The following is a 16,279-nucleotide window of genomic DNA, read 5'->3' on the forward strand; positions in this document are numbered from 1 at the left end:
CGGATTTGTTCAGTTGTCTATTTTGTCTTTCTGAACAGGAGTAATTTGTTACAGCAAATAACACTCATGTTTACTCACATTCCAGTCTTTTTGTTTGTTTGCAGTTTTGAAGGCTGCACATCAGCTGAGACCATCACTGTCTTCAACATGTAAACTACCTGCACTTCCCTTGCTGTGACCAACTACCAGCAAGACAGCAATTAATTCTCTCTCACCTCATGACTCACCATTGGGTGTCCATAAGTAAAGGAGGAAAATAGGAGCAATGCGAGCCAGATTGAAGACGCATGGTCTCTCTGCTAGCCCTCAGATGTGGAATGGACATTTGTTGCAAGGGGGAAAAAATTTCCATCTGAGTAGATGTGAGGCTTCCAGAGCAGTGCGCCCATCAGCACAGCAACATGCAACACTCTGAAGAGCTTTCGAAGAACTGGCTTTGTTTGGCTGAGGAAAGCTTCTCACAAGCTGTTTATTCAAGCTATCATAAAGAGACTAAAGCTGGGAGTTCTATAGTCCAAAGGGACACTGCAAAATGGGGCAAAATCTCACTTACGGGCATTCTCTATCCTTAGAGACTACTTAGTCAACCTTTTACCAGTCCCAATGTAAGTGGATGCTCTCTCAACGTGGGGAAAAGACAGTAGCCCAGCTACGACAAAGTGCAGTTCTCACTCCTACAACAGCAGTGCGATAAATGGGAAAGGGGGAATAGTCTGGAGGTGAAAAATTGATCTGAAAAAAAAGAACTTTTAACCGAGATGATGACAAGAAGGGGTTAAGAACAGCACAAAGATAAACTAATTCCTCTGGTTATTTTTAGAACATACAGGAGATGGTACATTCTTTGTAAGTGAATAAGACTACCCAAGAGAAATACATTCCTTAATTATACACTTCTTGTTTAAATGGAGAAGAGCCTGTAGGACTCCTAACATTGCCAGATATTTGTCTGAAAATGGATGCTCATTATATTTACTCTCAAGAATATTTTGGTGCACTATTTTGTCTTTATCTTAAAAAAATATGCCACTCAGTCTGCCAAAACTGCTTCTAAGCCTATGCCACATTCCTCAGCCTGATCAATACGTGTCAACATGTTGTGTGGAGACAGTGACTGGCCACGTCAGTGTCCCATGTCTGTGTCCGTGCCTTTGGGATACACACGCAGCTTTACCATGGGTTGACCCTGCAAGGGGTGATGCGGCAGCTCTGTTCCCCCAACTTGGGCAAGGACCCCATATGCCCAGGCACCACGCTGGGCTCCAGCAGCTGGGCAGGAGGGTCCTGGGCTGGAGTGTCTGGAGGAGACAGCCATGGTACAAACATCACTTAAGGTAGACTAATATAAGTTTAGAACTCAAAAAAAAAAAAAGAAAAAAAAAGAAACTAAACCAATTAGAAAAGGTGGTTTTTCTGCTTCAGCTGCAGAGGAATACAGGATACCATCATCTGCTGACTACCCAAAAGAAAAAGAAAGACAATATGGTTTTATCAAGGCAGCCTTATTGCCCTTTGCCATTCCATGCATCACATCTGCATTACCGAGCCTTGAATGTTTGGTGATCTCATGGGCCTTTGCATATCAGCAGGGTCTGATAACTGTGCTTCCCTGAGCAAACACCAGTGTCCAGGACAAATTCTAGCTCAGATGTCTCCCTGTACTCTCTAGCTCCAAATGGATATCCTACAGTGCTGTGAGATATTGCTGTGCAAGAAAAACTGGTTCAGTCATAGGAACAAGTATTATACACACATATTTTCAAAAGGTTGAAAATTTGTGAGGATTTAAAATCCTAGATACTAAACTGGCTGGAGAATGGAAGCAGGATCTTGGAAAATGACTGAGAAAATGGAAAAATGCTGGTTTGATTACAGTAATTTCAATTAAAGAAAACACTACATATTGAATATAAAAAGATGTTTAAATCTAGCCAAGAAAGAACCAGTGGAATAAAATAAATTCAAATGAGAAATAAAGAACATACTCCTAACAAACAAAGACATTAAGGAACAATCCAGTACATGTAAAGTCATGGATTTGCTTAATTTCTTGAAGTTTTCACAGAAACACTGAGTACCTTTCTCATTTTTAGCACTGATGGAGAATCTAGATGAATTAGAACAGTCTGTGAAATGCATGAAGTCATAGCATAAAATAAATCTTAGCTTTTAAGTTGTAGGTCTTTGTTTACCTGCAGATTTCCTGTGGCTGAATTGTAGGAAACAAGGAAGGAAATAAAACCAAATTAAACTAAATATTTATCAAAGATTAATAAGAGAAATTGTTCCTAGCGTAATTGTTAGAAAAACGGTAAAAATCGTGAAATGGGAAACTGAGTTCTGAGATGCCTACATAGGCAAACATGCTAGTGTAAGCTTGCCTTTGTGAACAGATATATCTCGTGCCTTACAATGAAAAGCATTGCCTACAAGGCCACTTTAACAGGAACAGCTATTTTAACATAACAAAGGAAAGAACTAAGGCAAGAGAAAGAACAGCAACAAAGAGATAGATCTGAGCAGCTATCTGGTGGGATTAAAATACAACTTTTGAAGCAAGAAATACTTTAATTCTGTATTTATTTTTTTCATAATAAATTAGAGTTTGTTTTCATAATTCGTATTGGGCATCTTTCAAAGAGTGTTTTCTGAACTTACTACTTGTTAGCAGAAACCGGTCACAGCTGAGATAGGGCTGCAAGGCAGTTCAAGCAATCCTGTGTCCGAATGACCGAAGTGGTTCCCAGTGCGGCACTTCTGTGGCCACAGATACTACAAAGCCCTTGTCAGTGCTGCTTAGGGAGCTGGGTGCAATGTGAGCTTTAGAAAGGGAAAATCCTTTCCCTTTTGTGTTTTCCATCAAAAGAGGCTGACTCCAATCAGAGGAGTCGCATCCTCCTTAGAAAACTCAGACAGCTGTTACTCCGCTTGTCATGTTTTCAAGCTTTATGCCTCACCTGGGCAATTTCTCCTGACCCAGAAGCCCCAGGCTAATCAGCTGCTATCATCACTGCTGCTGGAGGGACCAGATAAAAGGAAGGAAGGAGGCTACTTTTAAAGGAGATTGCATAAAGAACAGCAGCCCAAATTTTTTTTTTAAATTGTTTTGGAAGTGATAGTCTCCAGAATTTATTACAGGAGCATCTTATGCATTGAGAGTAAGGATAACAAAATTAAGGGACATCTTGGTCCAGGAGTGACTTAGCAATTCTTTTAATTGTTTTGGAAGTTATAGTCTCCAGAATTTATTTATTTATTATTCATCTTATGCATTGAGAGTAAGGATAACAAAATTAAGGGACATCTTGGTCCAGGAGTGACTTAGCAATTCAGAACAAATGAACAAGCAAACAAAAAGCAAAGCTTCTAAGTACATATTCATAAACAACAAAACGTAAGTTGTATCATCACTTCTACAGCTCTAATGTTGTCTTGCTTCAGTGCATTTGAACTATTCATTCACTTGTCAGCAGATACAAGTTAAAACATGCTCTTCAGATCATTTTGTATTGATCCCTCTTGACATTCTCTAGCCTAAATCCACCTTTACCAAATACTGTGCTATTCATGGGAACAATTCTCATATAAAGACTCCATTAAAACAAACAAACACACCACCAGTCAGCATCCCCAAAGAAAACACTCTAAAAACATTTTTGATCTAAAAACATTTTTGAGGAGGTATCTGTTTTTTGCCTTTACAGGTCAGCAAATTTATTATCATCTTCCTTATCACACCAACAGAATGGGAATGTCCCACAGCATGGCTGCAGCCACGGCTTCCACACTGCGTTGTACAAGGAGAGCTGCTCTGGGACTGGAGTCAGTGTCCTGTGATGCTCTTCTCTGGCTCCTCCAATCTTCCTTATCACAGTGTCAAAGAGGGGTTCGTTGTCAGGTGACAGAGGTTTGGCTTCAGAAGGGTCTCGTGAGAGGTCAAACAGCAATGGGGGGTCATGATGGGTCACACCTTCCCCAAAACACGGGCAAAATCCTCTGTCATAACAAGCCCCAGCTCCAGGTGGATGAAAGACAGGGGTCGTGTAGTGAGCCTTCCAGATGGCTCCACCTGGTAAGAAAGATAGAGGGCTTGCAGTGATACTAGTGGTTACCATGAGGCATTAGAAGAGTGAATGTTTTTCTTGAATTAATTTCTGGGTGCACTTCAGCTCTGCACTAATTAGTTGATATGGTATTGTAATTCCATTTAAAACTGAGTGCCACAGAATTAAATCAATAATGTAAAATTAGTTTTGACACTTTTTCTCCAAAATTTTCAATAAGTATCAGTTATTGCTCACTTTATTTTTTATGTAGACAAGAAATAAAAAACTTTAGGTTTCCATTGCTTGCCTCTTTGTTAAGATAGCAGAAGGACAGACAAAGGGCTGAGGCAAGGACTTCTCCATGAAACAAGGAGGATGTGAACTCCCCAGGCCTTGCATTCAGATAGAGAGGTGGGTGAGACCCATCCTGAGCTCCAGTAGCTTGCCTGGCCTGCCATATGCCTTGGAGCCACAAACAAATTCTTTGTGGTATGCAATACAGGCAATGCTCTTAAGTTCTTTTCCAACTTACACCTGGATCTGCTTATAAAGCTGCAATCCCAGAAGAAAAAAAGTGTTAGACAAATGTGCCCTCCCATAGGTTCAACCTAATTCTTGGGAAAAGTTCTGTACTCACTGTCCTTCTGGTGCCACCGCACGGCATGTAAGTGCACGCCACAGTAATGAAATAGGAACTCGTGCTCCGAGTGTTCAGCTGTTCCTCGCAGTAAAGGCAGCAGATCCCGGCCATCGATTATCCTAGCAGAAAAAAACAGAGACCATCAGACTGAGGAAAGCTGTGCAGAACCACATTCCTTCTGCACACCTCTTGCTGGAACTGGCAACTCTGAGTGAGAAAGATGTTTGCAAAAGATTGTAGATACATGCCAAATCTCAAATGTAGAGAAAAGGTGACTGAGTTGAGGTAACATTTATGTGTCTAGAAGAGGAGCAGGAATAAAAAAAAAATGTGAGACTCTTAGAATTCCAAACTGTATTTGCCGTTGTTTTGAGTGAGAAGGAGGAATAAAAACACTTGTATTTGTACCTGTCCTGGGGTAGTACCCCTCCAGCCAGATGAACTACAGTAGGATAAATGTCCATAAGGCTTGTAGGTTCATCGATAACTGTGCCTGCAGGTAACACTCCTGGCCATCTAAATATCCCTGGGACACGGATTCCTCCTTCCCAGCCTCCCATTGCTTTTCCACCTTTCATTAGAGAAGCAATAGATTTTTGAAAAAGAAAAGTTCTGCTTAAAATAAAGAGAAATTTCAGACAAATGTTATTGTGTTATCATAATGTGCCTGCCTTACCCTTTTATCTTTACTCCTAAGCTCCTTCTCCTCATGATGAGTGAAAGTGTGTTTGTGATATCAGACCCATCAAGTAACCTTACACACTCCTTTCTGTTGTTTTGCAAACACACTGCCCCATCAGAACTCAGCGTGGATAAAATTCTCAGGCATAAAGTGATTTCCCTGCCTGGTTCTCTTCTTTTACAATCCTGTAACATACCTGTTGTGTTTAAAGCAAGGCTTCAGATGTAACTTACAACTAATATATAGTGAAAAGTTACACGAACTTAATAAAAATTGTGATCAGTTGCCTTATAAGGAAATGACAGTTTGAGAATTCATACTTATAAGGAACACCTGCATAGGCTAGAATTGTCTACATTTAAAAATGCTTAATTAGACAAATTTGTTTCTCAATGATAAAACAGATACTTCTTGAGTGTACAGTCATATCTAAGCTTATAGTGGTGTCCTGAGTACTTTACTAGCTGTTTCTGGATTGTCACCATTCCTGATAGCTCTTACCTTTGTATATTCCATTCCAGCCACCCAACTGCCTTTTGCCTTCTTGTCTTTCCAGCCACCCACCGTGATCAGAAGCAAAGTAAACTAGTGTAGTATTTTCCAAGCCTTCCTTGTCAATAACATCTAGAACCTGGCCTGTAAACACAGGAATATGTATGCATTATAAATCAAAAATATCAATTACACTACATAAATTTAAGTCTCTCACTTGTAAACATTCATCAATGTAATTTCTTATCTATGTAAGGCTGCTTATTGTTTAAAAGAAGAGGCTGTGGTACAACTGTGATGTACTGTAAGCCCTATATTATTGGTGTTATAACAAAGGAGAACAAGAATCAGAGTCACAGACCAGAAGCCTGTATTTACAGGCCAGAAGCGCTGTGTGCTGTAAAAGTATGGAAAGCCTGATCCAAGGTCCCCAAATGTCAGATTCTCCATCAGAAGTGGTCATTGTGAGAAATGAAGCAAAAATGTCACATTTCCTTATCTTACATTGTAAAGGCCACAGTTAGTACTTGCATTAAATTACTGACTGGATATGACGTGCATTAATAATATAGTTCTTTTTTTATCTAAAAGTAATTCTTGAGTTGTTTCTTATATTCTTAATTATATTTGTGTTGTGTAAATGTTTGACAGGTAGGTTTGAAAATTAATTATTTTTGTATGTGTACATGATTCTTATTCCTTTTGCAACTGTGACTACTTTTCCTCTGTCACGACTAACTGATATATAGTTCTCCTTACTCTCAAAATAACAGGCTGAAAAATAACATTAATCTAATTTCTGGGGGTGTACAAATTAACATTTACCAACATTTCCAGATTTATGAATGGGGCTGAAAAATATTTAGTACTCTGCTGAATGCAGCTGTCACAGAGAAACAGCCTGCTGGTTCACACCTGGAATTAGTTTTCTTATTAGTTTTTACCACCTTTTGATGTGTCCTACTTAGAAATAGGTAAGGCATGACCATGAGGGGCTGAAATTACCTGATCTTTAACATCACAGAAAATGAAATAATTCTCACTTATTTAGTAAGAGCAGGAGAGCTCCTTGCCAGAAGGCAAGGGGACATGGTTAAAACTGGTAAATACTAGATCAAAAAAACTAATGAACAGAACGACTCATTTGGTCCAAGACCAGAGAAAGTAAAAAGCCAACACTGTAAGCCAATAGTGGTCATACAAAACTGGTAGAAGTTGATGAAAAGCCTGGGAAATCTTTCCTTCTTATTTTTTATTATCTTCCTTGCTCTTCTAATAACACCTGCGTTTTTATTATATATTTAAACCTAGACACTAAGTAGTTGGAGACACTTGTTTGCCGTGGTGACTTACCCACCATCCAGTCCATCTCCTCTACATTGTCTCCGTATAAACCGTGGCTGCTCCTCCCGAGAAACTTCTCTGTGGTGAGAAGAGGGGTGTGCGAGTGTAGAAAGGAAAGAAAAAGGAGGAATGGCTTGTGCTTATTTCTAAAAAAACCAGAAATTGACACTGTTATTAGGAAGGAAGGTTCTCAATACATAGAGATGTCAGTCATAATGGAAAATGGTACTATGATTTGATGATATGCATATTTCAACAATCACTTCAGAAACATCTTACTTTGTGAGGCGTTAAAACCCAATGATTAGGATCTGTCTGACAAAATGATGTTTTGGCATATAAAATGACTCCTTTTCCCCTGAATCCTAGAGAGAAAGTTCCAGACTGAAGCTCCACTTTCTGCTATTGCTTCTGAAACGAGGGCGGCAAGTTCATCCCCTGGCATAATATGGTTTCATTATTAACATTACTAATAATTAATAATCACAATAGTACTTATAATTCTACATAATATTGTAAAGATTATAAAAACTTCACATGCGAAAGCGCCATTTAGAAGTTGCAAGATATGCAAGAACCAGAAAATTTGTGATCAAAGGAAACACACTTTACCTTTCAATAAATGAAATGGACTCTCTCAAGATAAGGGACGTGGTCCTGTCTGTCACCATTGGCTGCTCAGTAACTTCGTTATTTCTCATCATAATGCAGTTCCAGTATCGTACAAAGCCGTAACTTGAGAACCAGGATAGGAAGAACAGGAGACTAAACCCAGCAAGGCAGGTCAGCGTTTTCCAGCGGACTGATATCAAGCCAGTGATTCTCCCCAGGGCAGCAGTGAGTGTAATGAGGCCAATCATCTGAGTGGAAAGCCAGAGCTTCCTTCTAAAGGCTCTGTCCATCTCTGGTGTTTCTGTTGTCTGGCAGTCACTTACGAGCGTAAAAGGCATCCCATAAAAATAGTCAAACCCGTGGTTTAAAGGGTGATGACAGTGGTCATCTCGGGATTCACAGTTAACACCTAGATGCCACTTCCCTGAAGATACGAGTTATTAAAAGACAAAGAGACAGTATATAACAAGGGGCTTTTCCTCATACAAAATATTTCTTAAAAAAGTTTTTTTTTCCTGCTTGTGGTAATATCTTCACCCTGCACATACACACTGAGTATGTGGTGGTATCTTGTGACTGATGAAGGTTTATCTCTATAAATTACAAGTTTCTAACAGAATTATTGGTGCTCTGTACACATATTCATGCCCTTAGCTTTGATGAAATGTAAAAAACAGGACTCAAAAGACAATGAGAAATTGAGAAAAATTCAGATTTTCAGAACTGAGCAAGAATTTACAGCCTTCTGGGATACCTATTGGGTGTGAAATAGGAGGAGGGACTTCTTTTGTAAACATAGGGCAAAATGAAATAGTTCTCCTGTCTCTTTAACTTCAACATAAACTTCTTGAAAGTTTGAACAGCTTGATGTCACAACTATGGCAACACTCAGTGATGTGTTGGTGCCAGATTGATGGGGGAAGCTATGGGCAGAGTAGCCAAGTCTGGCAGCTGAGCAGTAGATTTGACAGACAAATCACCAAATCTAGAAGAACTTGAACTCAGGAGTTCAGGATTTCTCATGAAGCTGTATATGTGTAACTTTGCTCATAATAATATCTCTGTATACTGGATGAGAATAAAAGGCATTGTTTTATAAATATTTTTGCCATTTATTTGTATTTCACCAAATTTTAAATAGTTAAAACTGCCTTCTTTTAAATACTGGAGTCTTTGTATATCAGAAGGAACATCTCACCTTTTGCAATGTAATTTGTTCTTTATTATGAACACATGTCCACTATTATGAGAAATGACATATCAAAACCATGCTTTTGCTTCCCCTGCAGTCTATTCAAATAGACTGGTTAGGCACTCACACAGAGACATAACAAGTCGGCTCATTTCGCTCAAACACTGAGGCTTGTGAATATCTGAAATCTACCTCTCAACAGAGAGATGTAGATTAATTGCGTTTTATGATCTCTGATGTAATGCAGACCTTGGATACCATATATATCTGTATAGATCAAAGTGAACATTTAAAAACCTAATTCTTATTGCAGAATAAGGAACTGTGCACTTACTTATGGAAGGATATTATGCTAACCAAACCGTTCACTCTGTTACCAACACATAAACTGTCAGCCAACACCGAGGAGATGTCAGTAGAATTGCTGTGCATTACAGTAGGAGCAGAAAAATACTACTTCAGGGGAAAAGAAAACCCCTGCTTTTTGAATATAAATGTAGAGTGAATGTTCTAGTCTAGGTATATGAATTCCTTTCAGCAAAAATCTCACTTCACCTCTTGACATATTTAGAAACAGTTATAGAATGAAACACGTTTGTAATCAATAGATAGATGCATTGGTCATAAATATAGGTATAGCTAGAGTATCCTTGGACTTCTGATGCACTCCAATGCCTAAATCTCCAGCTGAGGTTGATAAGGGCTTCTGTCATACCACAAAAGACTCAAATGTCCAGAAAATAAACTAAGGAGTGTATGATTAAGATAAATTAATCTTTCAGTGCATATGTTATACAACATTGGCTTTTTGACTACAAAGAATCTGCAATGCATTTTCCAACAAAAAGTCTCATTATCACATCAATCTGCAGGTTATTAATAGGATTTAACTTTGCAATTAAACTGATTGTTCTCAAACCAAAGCAATCACAACTCATTCAGGTGAGACTAGTGCTCATTGAGCTGTGGTGCTGTGGGTAGACCTTGTGTAAGATTTCTTGCTTCATGACTTGAATATAAAGTTGTTAGTAAGGGCTTTTTTTTTTTTTCTAGTCACTTATCACCACTGCTCTCCATCATCCCCTATGGTGCAATTAATCAGAATCTGTCAATCCAGTTAAACTAAGTGATGCTTTTGGTGTCTGCAGTGTGATTTTAGCTGAGATGCCCACAGGGAAAACGCCAGCCCATTTTGCTAGCTAGCTTCTAGGAGGTACGAAGCACAAGCTCCCTGCAGGGCAATTCCTTTGGCAAAGTGGAGACAAATCTGATGGTTAGTGATTACATGCTGAAACTAAGCTGGAGCACGTGGTTAATAGACATGGGCTTTTTTATGAGCTGATTGAAAACAATTAAAATAATATGGCTACAAAACTACAGGAGAAGAAGATTCAGTAATATACAACTAAAAATGCTTAGAGAGCTTCGTTTAGTATTTTCCTGTATGGTTTAGATTTATTCAGCTGAATGAATACAAATCCATTCCTGCAGACACTTCTAGTAATAAATTCAGTATGTTTGTTTGGCCAATATTTTTAAGTGTTAGACATAGATTTTGGCTATTGACATCTAGATGCTCAGATGAAGTAGGGCAAATAGCTGAAAATTCAGCTCAGGAGCAGTTGTGCTTTATCAGTCCGTGGAACTATGTGACATATCTAAGATAAATCATTATTTGAAACTGGATCATGACCAGAAGTTACAACTATGTTAAAAATAAAACAAGCTCCTATAAATTACAAAGTAAAATGGAATTTGTATTAATTCTAAAGGAGGCAATGTTTTGTGAGCTGTACTAAAATCTTGCTGAACTATAGTAGCAGGCTGTAATTAAAAAAAAAAAAATTGATTTATTTCTGTTTTTGAAAGGCCAAATCCTCTGATATTATGAACTGTTTCTATTGCTTTAAGTAGCAGCTGTTCCCTTTTGTTTTAAACCTGCTCTGGGCTGTGTAAAGCATCGTCACACAGATTTAAATGGCACAATGTTTTTTATAAAATAGCATTGGAATAATTATCATACACCAGGTAGAATAATATTCAAGAAATATTAACATATTTTCTATCATATATTTTAATAACCACAGTTTTACTTGGAAGCAGGTTAACTGTAAATATTGTTGTCTGTATCAGTTTCCTGGTTTTTTTGAGAGAGTTTCTTTGTAGTTAGGACTTCTTCTTACATGGTATTATTTAATCAGGAAATAAAAATATTACAACTGAAGTATGAGCAGTTGCTAGTTAAAACAAATGATTTCAGTGAGATGTGCAGGTGAAATATATTCTAGACCATCTTCAGGATTGTCCCCATACCTACCTATCAGTCCTGTCCTGTAGCCTTGCTGCTGCAGTATTTTGGCAAAAGTAGTTTCGTTTGGAGGAAGCCCTCCTGAGCCACCATTCCAAAAAATAACTCGGTAATTGTTTATAGCATCCATCCCTAAAAAATACAGTAATAAACAATCTTAGTAAGTATAACTGGTAGAGTACTTTTACCAAACATGCTTTCTTGTTTCTTGGTTTTATGGATATTCTTACATTATACATTCATCCTGATGCTGTTTGTTTGCGGAAATGAATTGAGGACTCTGGACAAGATTGAGAAAGATTTAAGTTTCTCCATTATACACCTGAATACCTGTTCTTCTTTGTATCTCATACTGAGGCTATTTTATTTTATTTTATTTTATTCAGAATGATGTAGTTGTATAGGATTTTGACAGGAGTGACGGTGCCATCCAGGCTATGTGAAGTGCACTTACTTAGTGTGACTGTGAGGGCAGGGAGGAGGGTAGGGAGAATTCAGCCCTCTGTCAGCCTCAACCTCCACTTTGCATGAGGCTGCCTGGGAACTCAAGATATCCCTGCACAATTGCATGGCTGGTATTTAACTTCTGAAATTCAAAAAGTAGCTGTATAACACCACAATTTTCTCCTCACTTGAAGGTTTACACCCCGTTATTTAGCATTATACCGATGTAACCCCATCATACAACTGTATGTGAAGTAGTCTGTTATGGAAGCACTGAACATCTCTGGCCCTGTTTTTGTAGTGGGTGAGAGTCTGCACATGCTCATGCGTATATTCAAGCTATCTATTTCAGCGGAAGGTATCATGATAAAAATAGGACAACATGCCAGCTCCAAAATCTGAAGATCACTTGCACTAGAATAAATGTTAGAGAGTTGCTGTTAGAAGCATGTAGAGCTATTTGTTTTTCATACCTCTTCATCTCAGGAACACAGTTTGACAGGATAGTATTTTTTCTGCAGAAAGAGAACTGGAAAAAATAATATAGCTGTCAAACTGTTATTTCATAGAACAGATGAATTCTGACACACAGGTGACAAAGCTTTCCAGTAAATGACTCTTTCTGCACCTCAACTGAAGGGAATGGTCAGGCATCTGCATAGATCTACTCTGCTTCCTGCAGGGCTGAGCCGTTTCTGATATCTGATGAGGTGTCACCCATTCATAGCAGAAATAAATGTAAGTGCTGCCTTAGAAATGTGTTATTATTGTTCATGTACTGTCTAATGACCTTTCTGAGTGTTATGATTCGTGCTAACTCCATTCTGGCTGCAATCACTGCAACGGAGCCCCAAAAGACAACTGAAACTGTGAGCTGGAGGAGGAAGAGAGCTGCTCTGCAGAGCTAGTTTTTCTCTGCTTCAACCCAGGTCAGTTCATTGTACCCCATAAATATAGATGCTACTTCAAAGGTACCAGGCTTAGCTGGTGTGCCTTTGTGTACCTCAGGTGTGGGACAACGTGTCTGCAGCACCCCTCATATTTGCAGACACTCATTTCTTTTGTACCCATTGCACAACATCTTTCACTTCAGCAATAAACCAATGTTTAAAGGCTGCTTGGATCTGCAAGGCAAACCTGATCGGAGCGGATATCTGCCAGTGAGGAAAGCTGCTCTGCTGGGGGTGCAAAGTGGAGCCGCAGCAATGTGTTGCGTCAGCTTCACTCCTTCCTTTGCCAGGCGATCAATGTTTGGGGTCCTAAAAATGCAAACAAAATGCTATTGTCAGATAGCATTCAGAGAGTCTTCAGGGGAACGAGAATGAGGAATAATATCTTTAATTCAGAAAGTTTTTTTTTATTTGAGGGCCAGGATTTATGTTTTTTATTTTAATTTTCTCAAGTGACTGTGAATTTTTTTTTCTTATTTCTTCCTTAACAAGCTCTGTCTGGATAAATTCCAAGCCAATCATTCCTTCTTTTTTCCCAAGTCCTGTGAAGGGCCTTGCAGAAATGTGGCCCACTGCTCTTCAAAAGAAAAGTCATGCCTTGGGGATGGTGCTATTCAGAAGTGAAAGTCTGGCCATGCTGAGTCCCATCAGCTAACCATGCAGCTATGTGACCATCATCAGTATATGACCGTCATCAGCTGCACATCAGAAGTTTGGAGACCAGTGCCAATCAGGGTGAGATTCTGAGAACTCTGTTGAATGAGGGGAACGATTTTACCAGATTTGGTTTTACTGAGAGAAGTGACAAGTTGTTAGGAAGCCAGTAGGCAGTACTGTGGCACAATTTCCAAACAGAAGGCAAATTCTGTGTCCTTTGGTCTGAAAAGAGAAGGATTTCCCAGTAGTATAAGCCAATTGCAGTGATTTATACTGTATTTTAGTGTGAGACTGGGAAAGAATGGTGAAATAGAGTTAAATGAGGTAATGAGGCCTGATATGTTGCAAGAGGGGACAACATTTCTGTCTCCTTTCTCTGTGCAAGATCTTATCTGTTTCTCAGTGTTGGGCAATTAAGGAATACACAAGAGCAGCTGACATACTCCCACAGTAAAGCAGCTCCTGACAGCAGGGCTGGCCCTGGAAATGCTCCCTAGGCTGTGAGATAATCTTGGTAGTGCTTTACATTTACCATTAATGGCATCTACGGGTAATCTTTTCATTTCTCCAGGAAATAAACTTGAAGACAGCTTGGATGATGAGCAGAGGATTCCAGTTTTTGTTAAATAACACACCAGCTCTTTTCACTTACCTGATAGTATCATTCCCATAGCAACCTACATCCCCTATGCCGAGGTCATCGGCCATCAGTAGGACAATGTTTGGTTGTGTGATGATGGAAAGTTGTGTAAGCGGTGGCTGCAGAAGTAGAGCAAAAATCAGGAGGATGCCCAGGGATGTCCTGAAACACAGAAGAAGGAAAGAAGCCAATGACCAACCCATTTGTCACTTTCCTTGTACTTGGCTGAAGACCCTCCTGTGTGAACAGAGGGTGCAGAAAAGGGATACAAAGATGATTAAGGGATGAGAACATCTCTCTTATGAAGAAAGGTTGAAGGACTTGGGGCTTTTTAATCTGAAGAACCTTTAATCTGAAGACTGAAGGGGGATCTTATCACTGCTTATAAGTACCCAAGAGGTGGGTGCCAGGAGGATGGGGCCGGCCTTTTTTCAGTGGTGCCCAATGTCAGGACAAGAAGTAACAGGCACAAACTTGAACACAGCAAGTTTCATCTAAACATGAGGAGGAACTTCTTTCCTTTGAGAATGGCAGAACACTGGCACAGGCTGCCCAGAGAGGTTGTGGAATCTCTGGCTCTGGAGACTTTCAAAACCCACCCGGACACCATCCTGTGTGGCTGCCCTAGGGGATCCTGCTCTGGCAGGGGGGGTGGGGTGGGGGGACTTCACAGGTCCCTTCCAACCCCAAACATTCTGTGATTCTGTGATTCTGTGAGCTTGGCTGCAGACCAGACCACTCTCTGCCCAGAGGTGTGTTAAATTTTGATCACTGGTCCAAACAGCTGTCATGAAAAGGAAAACGTTGAGATCATAACTTTAAAATCACCCTTTCTGATTGTTTCCAAACTTTCTATGAGCACTATCACTTGGAAAAATACATGCGGCAAATGATACATAAGTGATTTTACTTATGTGACTTGGGAGGTTTCCTAGAAGTTGGTCTAGGAAACTGAGAATGGGATCAACTTCTTCTGACATCCTTCTTGCCCAGACTGGGCCCTTTGCATTGTGAAAAAGTTAAGAACAAGAAAAACAAACAAATCACACTGTGAGTATACTTTATAGATAAACACTGCTATTTTATAATACAGTATTATGTCATTATTAAACTTTGCTTGCTTTAGTTCTAAGTATGATATTGCAATAATTCATGAACTTTTTTCTTACCAATAAGATGTTAGTTGCCAAATCATTTCTGCATTTGGAGTGCTCAGATTCTTCAAAACCAAGAGAGAGAATCTTGTCCTGTTTGGATTTTCCTAGTAGTTACTGCAATAAAAATAGTTTAAAAAGCTTAATCAAAGCCTATCAACATTCTTTGTTTTACTTCAGTGCACCTCAGATCAGACCCTAAATGAGGAAGACTACAGGCATTACTGTTATTTTTATTGCTAACACTTCACTTCTTTTCTTTTTGTGTACATAAGTTTATGCTAAAATAACAAAATAATTCTCTTTCATTACACTGATGCAAAGCACAGCCTGGAGCTCAAGGCTCAGCTTCCTCAGAAGCTGCCTGTGAAATAGCAGGTAATACCCAGAGAACTGTGACTGAGATTATCCCTGTCAAGCCATTTCCTTAGTGAAAGGTGACGGAGTCCAGTCAGAGAAACCTTGTGGGAGCAAGAACAGTGAAAGCAGCTTGCCCTATTCCTCTCCTTTCTGAAAAGTCAAGGGTGACCCCAGGTCCCTTCCTGGGCATGTAGCTCCATGCTCAGCCCCTGGCAGCTGGGGCAGCAGCAAGTGTCCACCTGATTCAGCCATCAGCAGTTCAGAGGGTGCCTTTCTGAGGACTTTTTTCTGAGACCGCTTTTGCCAAAGTGGCACTTAAGCTATGCTGCGAGCAAACTCTTCATTTGGCTATCTGAACTGAACTCAGCTTAAGGCAAAACTCTTTCCATCCCCTCCCATTATTTAGTTCCCCCAAAGTAATTGGCTTTTATGCCTTTCTGGGGTGGGGGGCGGAGGTATAGCTTGCATGGTTTTCATACTTTACTGATTTCTTTAACCAGTTGAAATGTTTTAAACTGTCTTCACTTTTACATCAAAATACTTACAAGATATTGAAACCTCAATTCAAACCAGTTTGCATAAGAGAAAATATTCATGTTTTCAGATGCACTCAGACACACTTTTCACAAGAGCAGTACCCATTTGTGGCATCAGTTTGGCAACACTCAGTGAAAGGTCTTACAGGTAATTGCATTCACTTTAGTGCTGTTCAGTCTGTGAAAATGTCTTATAAAAATTCTTTATTTTGTAGACTTGAT

General features: G+C 39.4%; 1 protein-coding gene across 1 annotated transcript; it reads right to left on the reverse strand.

Annotated features, from left to right (window-relative positions):
• Positions 1–3,698: 3,698 nt before the first annotated feature.
• LOC104275957 (arylsulfatase H-like) lies at positions 3,699–15,202 on the reverse strand. The gene is made up of 10 exons (XM_009872073.1): positions 15,177–15,202; positions 14,020–14,169; positions 12,898–13,019; positions 11,326–11,448; positions 7,817–8,240; positions 7,214–7,350; positions 5,870–6,004; positions 5,095–5,257; positions 4,684–4,805; positions 3,699–4,069 (listed from the first exon to the last, which is right to left on the reverse strand). The coding sequence occupies exons 1-10, from the start codon at positions 15,200–15,202 to the stop codon at positions 3,699–3,701; spliced, it is 1,773 nt and encodes a 590-aa protein (XP_009870375.1).
• Positions 15,203–16,279: the final 1,077 nt, after the last annotated feature.

Source organism: Apaloderma vittatum, unplaced genomic scaffold (assembly GCF_000703405.1).
Source record: "Apaloderma vittatum isolate BGI_N311 unplaced genomic scaffold, ASM70340v1 scaffold8736, whole genome shotgun sequence".
Taxonomy (NCBI): Eukaryota; Metazoa; Chordata; class Aves; order Trogoniformes; family Trogonidae; genus Apaloderma; species Apaloderma vittatum.